The following is a 13307-nucleotide window of genomic DNA, read 5'->3' as shown; positions in this document are numbered from 1 at the left end:
TACTTTTTGGGAGGCTAAGAGTATGAGTTTACAAGTTTGTGTGTGAAAACGGTTAAGCAAAATCACACCAATAAAGATAAGCTTAAGTGAGAGAGCAGGACCCCAATTTTGAAAGGAATTTAGAAATTTTTGAAAGCTCCTGCAGTTCAAAGAAGAAGGTTTAAAATAATGCACTTTACCTTGAAGATGTGGTTGGCTAAGATGCCCTGTTTTCTATTTGTTGAGCTATGCTGATACCTGGTAACGCAAAGAACCATCAAATGACACATGGAAACTTTAAATTCATGTTTGAACCTGGAAATGTCAGCATTGTTCTAAGGCTTCTTTGGCATGTCATTTTTCTCCCTGTAATGAACGCAGTTTCTATATGCTATTTTGTTTTGCCCCAAAACATATTTTGGCTATATACTGTAGCCATATTTTGTTTTGAGTATACTCACTGTGTTGTATCAGAGAAAATAACATTATGTTACAGACTTCCGGAGCAACTGCTAGCAAGCCTCTGCCATCACTTCCTGCTGTTCAGCTCTGTGGTGTTGAGATCCTGAGCTCAGCCCTCCTACCTAAAGCTTCTGTTCAGGTTTTCTCTTGAGAGTCACCAGTGGGTTTTCTGAAATGCATTGGTTCCTATTTGGTGGCATCACAGAGGAGGATGTGTTAGCATCTGGAGTGCTTAAGAAAATGTTGGATTACTGCAGAGACTGCAGATTTCTCACATTCCTTCATCAGTGATTAAACTTTCCATCCAATGCCCTGAATCTTCTGTAGGCATTTGCTTTCAAAGGCATCTAGTTTCCTGTCTTTAATGTTTTGGTGGATTTCCAGTTCTCACAACCATATGTTAACACAGAGGTTATATTTGAGTTGGAAATTCTTCATTTTATTCTGTTCTTTATAGCTGTGACTTCCATATGTTGTTGAATTTAGTTAGTTCTCATGCTCTTCCTTTACTTGCTGTTCCTTATTCTGATCTTCACTGGCCGTGGAAGATGGAACGATTCCTCTACTGGAGAAGAACAATCATGGAGAATTTAGAGACAATGTTTTGTAATATTTAAATTCAGGGTTCAACTAAAAAAAAAATTGCTTCTCTGAAATTTTAAATGTATTATTGTCACTATTAATGCCTTTGGTTTATAAAAATATGAGAGCTTTACCTATTTTAATGTGTTTCCTTTTTGGACATTTTCATAGAATCATAGAATAGTTTGGGTTGGAAGGGACCTTTAAAGGTCATTTAGTCTGACCCCCCTGCAGTGAGCATTTTTAACTAGATCAGGTTGCTCAGAGCCCCATCCAACCTGACCTTGAATGTTTCCAGGGATGGGGCATCTACCACCTCTCTGGGCAACCTGTGCCAGTGTTTCACCACCCTCAAGTTTTTGACAGTTCAGTGTATATACTCTTTTTTTATTCATTGCAGAGTCAGGTAAGCTGCTATCTGCTTAACTTTTAGCACATGAGAGTGCCATCTGATTTCAGTGAAATCTTGTACCTCTTTAGTACACACGGGATTAAGCAACAGTCATTTAATCTTTTGTTTCCATTATCCTCTCACACATTAGTATGAAAGTAAAAGACATTCTACCCTCCAACCCCAAACACAGAAAAAATTAAGTTGTAAAACCTTTTGTCCTAGCAGAGTTATTCTAAGGTATAAACATTACCTGAAATCACTTTATTTTTTTCCTATTGGCTAGACATTTTAAGCTTATTCCTTTCCCTTGCTGAAGCATGGAGAAAAAACGCTACATTTCACAGCTTGCTCAAGCAAACCTGTCCTTAAACATCACCAAACTAACCTTTCTCTGTTCTGAAGAGAGTGTTTGAACAGAGTAAGAGTAAAACGAGGTGTAAATGAGGTGACAATCATTTCATGTGGATTGTGACCAAGTAACAATGCTGTCATGACTGTGAATGCTTGCACAGCATTATAGTTGAAAACAAAACAATAATTGTCTGTAGGCCCTATTCTGACCCTTACATGTAGGATTAACTTTTGGCTACTGTTGTTTCATATAAATAAAAAGAGAGCACTCAACCTCCCCACAGATTTAATACATATTGCTAACAAGTAAGTTGTAAACACAAACCAGTGCACAAGCACATCAAGGTAGCATAGCACAAGCAAGTGGGGAGACAATAGTACGAATTGGATCAGTGGCCTATAAAACCAACTGATAACTAGTAGAATTAAGTCCAATGACAAATAGAGCTATTCTCTGCTCTTTGATCTTTAGCATCTCCCTTTCTTCTTAGCAGCAGTCTCTGTTACAGGTGGATTTTTGATCCTACTCAGATCTGCCCTCCAGTGATCCCTAGTGTATGTCACCCACCTGTGATCTTAGGAGGAGGAGGAGGCCACCCGTGGATGTATGTATACTCAGACACAGCAAAGACATACTTGCATGTTAGTCCTGGTATCTAAGTGTCCCAGCCTGAACATTCAAAGAGGCAACAGACATTTATGGTGTATATGAAAAGGAAACATCCTCCTCAAAAAAGACAAAAACAAAACAGTATTATTGCTAATTGTCTACTGAAGTCTACAGTTATCTGCTGAGATTAAAGTATTCTTTAGGAAGACGGTGACCTTAGCCCATGACAAAGATTTTAATACTTTATTGTTCCTGGTTTGTCTTGGAAACTACAAAAGTATTAAGAGTAGTATGTTGTACAACTTCTTTTCTTTGCATGTTGGAGACTTGAAGTGGTGTCTGTTTAGCAACTGCTAAACCTTGATCGAGCTTCCTTGGACTTCAGTGGTGGAGGGATAATGTATTTAATGTCTACTGAAACCAAGGGAGGGAGATGGAATAGAAATGAAAAAGGAAGAAATGAAAGTAAGTGGATGAGTAACAAGGAACAAAGTAGTGCATAACATTTTTTAGAGGAAGAAGAGAAATGGGAGAAGGGAGGAATAGATTTAAAGATAAAATCTTTGAAAGAAAACAAGCTAAATGCAGGTACCTAACCAGCAATGGATGCCATATCTTCATAATAACCACAGCCTCTTACAACAACTGCTTACACTCAGTATCTCTATTGATTTAGCTCACTATTTATTTAGCTTTAGTTACTGCAGTTAAACACATTTAGAACACAGGGTAAAATTCTTCTTTTCACAGAGTGAAAGGAATGTAAAGAAAGGTCCTGATTCTGCCAACATTTATATATATTCTTACCTTTAAAGACATAGATACTTACGTTCTGATAGTCCCACCGGGCTCAAGAGGTATATTTGTATGTATAAAGCTATATACGTGGCAAGGCATTTGCAAGTTCAGAGCCAAAGTATGTACAGCCTCTTTTAGCGATTCTTTTGTTTGGGGTTACCATCAGTCTTGATTCTTATATGACAGTAGGTGTCAAGGAAAGTGTTCTTCCTTCAAAGGTGGATTTCTAGTTTATTTCTTAGTACACTGTCTTTGCTGACTGTCACATAAACCTGTCTTTCTTGATGGAGAGTATAAAGCTATAAAAATAAAGGAAAAAGCATGACGTAAGCATTTAGCTTTTGCCATTGAATTGTTTTACAACATTTATACTAGTAGAAGTTAATATAACATTTAACATAATTGGTAATATTTTGCATGACCAAAAATCATTTTGATTGGCTTGTATGCATAAAATCAAGTGTTATGCTCACATAAATGGTCATAATGGATTACAGAGGAAAAAAATTTTTATGGGAATATTTTCATAGAGGGAGGGAGTTTTGGTGAGGAAATTAAGATAGTACATAAAACCCTGAGGAAGGTTTCATGTTCTGCTGCTAGGGAAGGCTTAGACCTGCTTTTGCACTAGTGAGGATGCAAACCATCTTAGTACAGATACAGTTTCTACTGGCTAAAAATTCCTTTGCTACAATACCTTGCACCAGATCCTTCTGAAAGTAACGTTACCAACAAAACAGACGTTTATTGTTTTTGTAGCTTTTGACAGTATAGCTGCATCAGCAGTAAGGGTTTGCAGGTAGGAAGCTGTCAAACGAAAGACGTGTGTCTTAGGCCAGTGTACTCATACAAGCAAGAATTTCTAGTCTGCTTGTGGTGCAGATAATCTCTTGTAGCCGAGCCAGAGGTTCAAATTGAATTGGGCCAGCTCAGCCCGTTAAGTTCATTGCAGTCCATTAAGTTTACCTGGGGAGATTTCTAGTCAAATTAATTTCTGAAAGTTGGGGATTGCGATGGGTATTTTGTAAGAGGGAGTTTGGACTCAAATACTGTGTTACAAAGCATTCCTCCTTTTTGCTGAAGAAGAATGTTTGTTGCATCTTAGCTCATGAAGCTGTTGCCTTTTCATGGCACTGTACACACATAATCCAGAAATGTTTCATCATAAGTGCTGTACATAATATATTATTACAGTATACCTATTTAATTGGAACATACTAAATCAAGGTGACTGCTTTTTATTGGACTGTCTCCCAGTAAACTGACATACCCTAATGATACTGAATGATAATCACTGCTGCTTAGTGGGATTATATTTTACATAAATTCCTCTTAATAGTGATGTATTTAGTTAGTGCCAGATAGTTAAATGATGTTTATTCAAGTGTTAAATTCCAAGTGCTATTCAGTGAATACACAATGTGCCAAATAAAGATTAAATATTATATATATTTTCTTTGCAGAAGGCATCAGTGAATAGCAGTTCCAGATAATAGAATTGACAAATTTCTTTTTAGATTGCATTTTTGAAATGCAATACAGAAGCAAAAGAAAAGGCCTGCTTTTTACAAAAAATAGTTAGTGATCATGCAATTCACAACGTCAGGTCTGAAATTTCATTCTTAGTTTTGTCCTAGTCCCTTATGATTACAAACATGATCTATTTTAGACTAGCTTTTCCTTAAGCTACTTTGGCAGCAAAACTTTTTAAAAACATCAGTACCTAAAAAATTCCTTTGTATGTAGAGGTACTCTTCCAATAAGCACTAGGCAGAATTTTACAGCAGGCATTTAAGCTTGCTTGAGAGCAGTCTTAAGAGATTGCTTAAAAGGAATATGAAACATTTCCTGTGTATATAATGCTCAGCTTTCAAATCTGATTTGATTTTTAAACAGAAATTAATTTGGAAAAAGGATTTTTACACTGTGGGCCTAGTATTTCTGTTATACAGATTGAAAAGCTAAAGCATGAGGGTACGTAAGGCTTTACCCAGGGTCCTGTAGTAAGTCCAGCTAGTACAAGTAACAGAGGAGGCAGATTAAAATGTCCACACAGGCTGAATAAAACAAGAAGATGCTTGTAGATGACATTTGTACTAAGATGCCAGACAACGAATTTGGCAGCTGAGTCACTAATATCAAACTCTGTCAGCAACTGTGCTACCAAAGAGGTTACCTCCTGCAGAGGGTGAGTCAGAAGGGAGAGCGGGAGAACTAACAGTTCAGATAAATCCACCAAACTGTGTCAGGGCTCTAAACTAGATCCAGTTCAGGAACTCAGAAGGTCCGAGCTGCCTAGCTTTAATATTCTGCCCTGTGCTGTGACATATCTGTGCAAGTACTGATGTGCATATTTCTTAAGTGTAAGGCAAAGCTGGCATGTATTTTTATTAAATTACTTCACTGGTATCTGCAACAGGCTATTCAAGGGGTGGGTCTCATTCTGAAATTCACTTTTATTCTTTGGACATAGCTTTTGGAGAATTTAATCAGTGGGAATCATGCAGCTAGTTGGTTAATGAATCTGTCTCTCCATCTGTCCTTCCTTTCCTTGTTAGAGCTGAGTTTTTAATTACAAACATCGGTGCACTATCTCAGTTTCTTCATTAAAAATAGGAATTGAAGTTGCCCTGCTGCTGCTGGCAGAGACAGAACAGAGCAAACACCATGATGGAAGCTTTTGCACAGCTAAGGGAGAGTCCTCCCTCCCTTCCTCCTGGGGGTCTAGTTTGAAGGATAGGTGAGCAAGCAGATTGTATTTGTGGGGATTTCCCCATGCGAGGAGGAGCATGCCAAAAGGAAGTTATATTTGTATATTTATTTCTATAAATTTAGAGTATTATTAGAGGACTTTTATCTCTAAAAACAACTCGATAATTGGAATGGTCTTTTTGGCTAAGGTATGTTAAGCAAAAACCTTTTTATCAGTGGTGCATTCTTTGTTGCATGAGAGCACATCATTTGTTTCACTGAGCTTCTTCACAACCCACTTTTTGTGCTTTTGTAGTCAGACTAAAACCTCCATTCTGTGGTTTGGAAAATACAGTAGGAGGCTATGGAGAGAGAGACAGACAGTGCTTCTCGAGGGAGGCCGTATATGGAGAGAGCATCAATACTTGCTCTTGGTCACGTGAACTTTTTTTACTGTGGTGGTTAGGAGAATGTGCCAGTTAGAAAGATATCCCTTGCTCCCTTCATTCTGCTCCCTTCTGGCTTCTGAAAGAGCAGATGGAAGGTTCCTTTCATGATATACGTGGCTTATCATTATTTATTCATGTATTCATCTTTCTCTTTCTGATGAGAGTACATGTAGGAGGAACATTATAAAGCCAAGGTAATTTTCTGCAGTAGTTTCAGGAGGTTTATAAAACATCTTTGCAGCTAGAAATACATAAATTTTTCAAAAGACTACACTGCAAACACGGTTGGCTTAATAAAGAGGACACTCAGGAAGCTGCTCATTTACAATTCTGTGGTGTGCCTCATTTCTCATGTAAAGCTCCACAACATGGGAATTATTGCAGTGCTAGCATTCACTACTGTTGGGCTACATCTAATAGTGTAACTTAAATTCATTTTTCATAGAGAATGGGAACGGTGAACCTACAGTTTTCTTCTTCGGCTAGCAAGGGCCAAGTAGTAGTACTTCTGACAGATATGCCTTGCCTTTCCCTTCCCCCTCCCTGCCTTTTCTTTCACTTGAAAGTGGATGAAATGATGCAGAGAGGAGAAAAGAGTGAATAGAGAGGAGTGAAATTTCACAAGAAATAGAGCTGAGAGAGTGTAGAATTTAATTTGAGACACTCATTGGATTTTTTCCTATAGTGATTTCTGCTACTTAATTAAGCAGTCTGGTAGCCACGGTGCTCAGCTCTCCAGCTCTGATCTATGGCATTAAAGAATTTCCTGCCCACATCCTTTATTATTTTGACTTCAGGCACTGGAAAAACCATGAAAAGCAAGGATATTGGCATTTTAATCACACAGCTATGACATTAATAAGATTTTGGCACTATGTGATCTAACATACCCTTTGTATTGATATCTGGTGATATAAAGAGACATCTAAAGCTGCAGGTTTAACCTTAGAAGTTTTTTCCCCCAATTATGCTGCCATGGCACATCACTGTGTTATATTGTGTGCAAAAGGGCTGTTCCTAAGGCAGCATTATTACAGTCCTATAGTTTCTTTGCTTTAAGATAGGGGGCAGTGGGTGCTCTGTGGGTGGGTTTGTTCACGCAGACTGAAAATCAGGCTTTAAAAGAAAGCATTTGAGATCTCGATATCACATATAGCAAAAGGATTTTGAGGTGTGGCACCCTAACGTCAGGCGTCCTAGATTGTTAGGTTTCCTTAAGAGACAAATTGAACAGATTTGAAAGGGACTGCAATTCTGCTAAAGGAGTTAAACTGGTAAGCATAATGGTAACCTTTTAGCATGTGATTAATGTTGGCTATAATTTCCTTTTTCTCCATTACAGAAAGCAAGGAAGGAGATTATGTGGTGAAGATTTTACCTAGATCTTTCTTGCTCTTAGAGAAACTTTTGGTTTTACTTGCTCCAACTACAGTTGACAATACATTGAGGTAGCAATTCAAAAGACTACAATTGAAATAAGTTTTCAAAATAGTTTAGCCTCTAATGATTTACTAGGATGCTCAGAATGAAACTAGCATGCAGCAGATTCATATCCTGAAAAAATAATACCTCTTCCGTGCATATACATGTAGACAGGAAGCCAGGCAGGCCTTCTCCAGACTCTGAAGAGAACAAATAAAGGCAAGGTTGCCTATGCTAAAACCATTAGCATTTTCTAATTTTCAGCAAGCCCCAAACTGTTTCTTCTAGCCCCAGGCAGTGGTATGGGCACTAGCCTTTTGGCAACATTGGTGTGTGATCTTCCAGTCTTACGTTCTGCAGAAGGAAAGCCAAATCATGGTTTTTACAATCAATCACAGTGAAAATACTGCTACATAAACATGACCATTCTCTGTTCTCTCCAAAAGAATAATGCCACATACACACACTTTCCTTAATTTCTGTCCCTGTCTTATGTCCCTTTGCCTTTTCTGCATTTATACAGGACTCGTGTTATATGGAGCTGAGCAAAAAAGAGACAGAGGTGCATGGGCAGTCTATATCCGTACTTCCTAATGCCCCTGCCCTAACAACCATGCCATTCTCTAGTTGCAAGTGGAAAACAAGGAGAAAAAAATCTCAGCTTGCTTTTCAGTGCTGTCTGTAGCTGCAGTCCCTTCCTACCAGTTATACCTTCAGTGCATCCTACAGAACGGGGCCTAGAACTGCATGCATACATGTGCACAGAGTCATATACAAGACTCTTAGTTCATGTTTGTAAGTAGCCACAAAGTAATTGTCCCATTTGGGAACTTCTAAGAGACAGACAAACTGCTTATACCTACAGCTTTGCTGAAATCATCTTCAAAACCTCCAACTGGGTATTTTCTTCTACAGCCATGTATTTCAACACTTACTACCTGAACTGAGCGTACAGTTGACTCTTCAGACAAGTGAAGAGTGGCTGAAGATCTTCATTCAGCCTTCACAATTTCCAAAGGGCAGCCCTGTGCATCATTGGCCTGTTAAGCCCTCCTTGTTTAAAAAAAAATATAAAAATCATGACCAAAAATGCCAGATTTAACAAGGCAATTTTGGGTTTATATATAAGATACCTTGTTGCAATCAAAATACCCTTGCTTGTGTAAGCATTTCAAAAGCCCACCAGAAAGATTGATTAACTAAAATGTCTGCCAATTACATGTGGCTTAAGAAATTAATTTGTATATTTCAGCACATTCTTTTTTCCCACCTTCTTTATTAGAACTTCAATGCGATGAAGACAGAATCCCTGAAAAAAATGCATTTGTTCTGCACATACAGAACAGGACAATTTAGAGTAATGTGCATGAGGTTTTAACAGTAATTTTATTGGCACATTCCCTTAGGATGCCTTATACGGAGGATGTACTATAAACTACCTGCAAGGATTTAATGTCATACTGTCACATCTCTATTTTGACACTGGATTAATTTGTATGTTACACCAAGTGTAAATTTTAAGTGTTCTGCGGAGGAAGAGCAGAGTTTAGGCAGACTTGGAGTAGGCAAGCTGAAGTGCCCCATGGCATTTTTTACACCCAAGCAATTACTAGCAAAAACGCCTTGGAGAGCACTGTGGGCCGCATAGTTAGTAGCTATTCTTTTGCCTGATGCCAGAATAATGTGCTTTTCCCCACAAACAATTACGCTTGAGCAGGCACTGAGGGTAGAGGGGAGGTAAGTGCGTCCCTGCTCAGTGATAGGAGAGATACGCTTGCTGCGGGTCAAAATAATCAGTCTTCCCTCTTTTGTGACTAGCAAAAGTTTGACATTGGTACTCGGACTGGGTAACAAGAAGCAGTGGGATGTTGGTTTGAAGGGGGGAATATAAGCAGTACAGGAGGCACACCTGCATAAGAGCAAGAAAAAACTCAGTGGTCTGTTTTCATCTTTGTGATCCCAGCTAGCTGATTTCCCAATTTCCGACAGGTCTGTTAAGCCCTGTGCTTTTATTGGTGCTCACTTGCTTATCTTACTAAAATAAATCAGTGCATATCTACTACACACATGTGGCCTGGAGAAGCATTTATAATTTTATTTTCCCACTTCTTGCAGGATATATTTTGTTCTATTTATGTAATTTATTCTTTGCACAGTAATGAGTCCATCAAACTACAGATCATAAAAATAAGACTGGATACTGTATATCTCAGGAGCGTGGCAGGAGAAAATGCATTAATGTGTCCTGCCTACTAATACAGGTTCACAGATATCTACATTTTCAATTATGAATTCTGTACTTTCAGTTTTGAACTTAAGGGAGAAGGAGGATCTCTTCTTTAACGGACAGCTAAGATGTCTGGGCCAGTCTTTAGTCCTGACGTGATTTTCTCTGAATTCAAACTTTTCTTTCATCTTTATATATCCATGGGAGAATACATCTACTAAGTATACGCTGTGTGTCAGAACTTATAAAAGCTTCCTAAAGGAGCCATATGAGCCTTTACATTATATCTTCTGTGAGGGTTTCTCAGTGCCTTTCAAAAACTGCAGTTAACTAGACTGCAAACAGGTTAATAATAATTAGCACTTACATTATACATGATATGTTGAAATTAATCAATCCTCATTTTATACCTAATCTGTTTATAATCAGGTGTCATCACTGACATATTGTAGATGAGTAGTCCTAGCCAAACGCCAGCATCCCAAGATGGAATTGAATACAGAAATAGAGAGGCATTACTGCAATCCAGACTTGAAATTCTCTCCTCTTAGTCCATTTTGGTCACCTAAACATCACTGGCACCCAGCCACTGAAGCATGTATGTACTGTATGTGAGCCACAAAACCCATGTGAGTCACTTCTGCCCGGCTTCTGCTGGCTTCTGTTCAGGGTCAACTCGAGTGGGTCTCTGCCATGCTCAGAGGCAGCAGGCATTGTCCTGGAGCTGCCACAAAGTCAAAAATCAATTGCAGCCCTGAGAATGGGGAAAGGGAGGAGGAGGAGGGGGAGAGAGGAGGTGGTGAGCCCTGTCACAGGTCATTACCAATTCACAGGTGGAGCACAGCTAAAGAGTGGTTGCAAACTGCTGCTAGCTAGTTGTGGTGCACAAAATAAGCATTTACTTGTTTAGGGGGAAAACAGAGAACGTTGTCTTGAAAAAACTATTGGATTAGTTAAGGCTCCTCCTTTGCTGTCCAAGAGTATATAATATTGCTCCCTTTTCTCCCAGATTTGAAACATACTATATAAAACCAAAATCCATTGATCACTACTATTGCTGCCCAGCCTGTCTTGATAGCTCTTGCACCAGCGCAAGGGTGCCAGAGGCCTGTCTTTTCAACTCTGAAATGTCTACATCTGTTTCTCACTGTTACTGGCAAGCTGTAGCAATTTTTTAAAATTTTAACTTGTACTTACTGTAAAGCTTTTATTTTAAGTGATGTGAGGGGGTTTGTGCATGTTGTAGTGCTTAAAAGTGCCCCTGTGAGACAGGGTTGTCGAACAACAGACTTGCATGCAGATGGATTTGTTCTGCAAAAGTCATCAATTAGAGCATCTCACAGCCATCTTTGGAGAATGCAAGTATCTTCCATTATGAGTGGCTTAAGGAGTCATGCTGCTTCCTAAAGTGATAGCTGCCATCTAATCATATTGTATGTCACACTAATATTCATCTCAAATATGCTGTTACTTGAAAGCATTAGCAAAATATGTTTTAGCATCTAGTACCTTATCTTTAATTGCAGTCAAATCAATGATAATTTTCAGTTTGCTACAGAGCTGTTGGCAAGCAACGCTAGGTGGGAGAAGCTGCAGAATTCCTCTCTAGTACAGGCAGAAAAAGGAAAAGTGTTGTCCTGAACCTTTGATCTCTACTACAAGAAACTCAGTGTTATTTTTCCCTTTCCCTTCTATTGAAACTGTACTGGAGCTACTGTAGCTTTAGCAGAGTAACATAGAAGATACTCAAGCTGAGTGTAAGAGGAGTAGACCAGGATCTGCTTAACTCTCCCTCTTCTCCAGTTTCTGACTCCGACACTGCATTAAGCTGTGCCCTCTGCAGGGCCTTTCCCCCATCATTCCTTGAACATTTCCAATAATTAATCACTTCAGAGTACCATTCCTTGATTTTTACATAGTATTTTGGGATGCTGCATATCGCTCCATGACTGGTCTTTCTACTGGTCTCCCCAGTAGTTTCCCTATGTATGCATGAGTATGTATCTGTATTTTGTAATCTATGTAACACAGAGTCATCTTATAAAGATCAGCTGATTAGGAATGGCAAAGAATTAAGTTCTATGAGCACGTCATATAAAGTAAATATGATTACTGAATAGCAGTTGGTTTCTTATATGGGAAAATAAGTACTTTAATAATTACCTTTGAGGAGACTTAACTTCCCTTCTGCTTTTCTTTCTTTTCTTCCCCAAAGCAAGCTGATGCACAAGTCATTTTTGTGTGATATGTTTTTCAGATATGGAGACAAGTGAAAAAATCCAGAAAAGTGGAGCTCTTCAGGTGTTTGCAAGTCTGTTGGCGCCACAATCTTCCTGCACAGCAAAAGTAGCTAACATCATAGCAGAAGTAGCCAGAAATGGTGAGGTTTTCTACAAGAACTTTTCTGCTGGAACATCTTCAGTTTTTCACCTCACTTGTCAGTATGTTTTACTTCATTTATGTTTTCATTTTGTAGATTTGACACCTTTCATATCCCTCCCTTTCACTCTTTTTGTTTTTGTTTTGTCAAATTTTGTGTCTCTACTTTTTTAATACAATCAAAACAGCATCTGACTGCTGGAATTTTTTTAGTCCTTACTTTCATGCAATTTGTTTTTTGAACAATCAATAGTATAATTTATTGGGCAGAAGTAGCACGCCATTGGCTTTATGAAATGCATATGGGAAAAAAAATGCATTATTTGTGCATCCAGTTACACATAGTGCATGTAGTTACAACAGGGATTGTTGTATGTTCCACGTACAACAGTTGATTGTTTCTTTGGTCTGAGATTTGCGATAACATTATTACCGTTATGAGGCCTTTGATACCACATCAAAACCAGTTACTCCTACCTAAAGAGGTAGGAGTATATTTGTTAGAGTAAGAACCCAAGATCCCAAACAAGAATCAAGGGTCCATTTTGGTATGTATTATATACATATAGTCATATAATGTAGGAGATAATCTAAAACTATTTAAATTTATTTTCTTTAGAAAGAATTATCTTAAAGTTCACCCAATACCCTGCATACCTTGAGTTCAAAAGAATGGCCTCATATCTGCAGGCAGGCACTACTGGCAGACCCTGTGATGATGGTAGTGGAGGTTTATGGCCAACTCTTCTCACTCCTTGGCTTGCTGCTCTCCCAACCAAAGAGGCAGAGATTGCATTTTGCTCTTTCCTTCCCCAGAGGCCAGGCAGGGAAAAGTAGGAGGTATCTTAACTGCTGTCCACATGCATGCCTGGCAGCCATATCTCTCTCTCCCTCTGTAAACTCTCATGCTGATGCCTCCTCAGGGAAGGCACTACATTATTGCTGACTATTTCCACATTCCCT

General features: G+C 38.7%; 1 protein-coding gene across 1 annotated transcript in view; it reads left to right on the top strand.

Annotated features, from left to right (window-relative positions):
* Positions 1-13307, top strand: part of RAP1GDS1 (Rap1 GTPase-GDP dissociation stimulator 1) — a gene marked incomplete at both ends in the record, with an annotated part of 99298 nt that overhangs the window by 40154 nt on the left and 45837 nt on the right. Inside the window, one exon of the mRNA XM_081998885.1 lies at positions 12223-12345. Coding sequence (XP_081855011.1) covers positions 12223-12345 — 123 coding nt within the window. The remainder of the gene's footprint in view (positions 1-12222; positions 12346-13307) is intronic.

The sequence above is a fragment of the Phaethon aethereus genome (assembly GCF_964289735.1).
Source record: "Phaethon aethereus genome assembly, chromosome: 4".
Taxonomy (NCBI): domain Eukaryota; kingdom Metazoa; phylum Chordata; class Aves; order Phaethontiformes; family Phaethontidae; genus Phaethon; species Phaethon aethereus.
The sequence above is the reverse complement of the archived record's forward strand: the minus strand, read 5'-3'. Positions and strand labels throughout refer to the sequence as shown.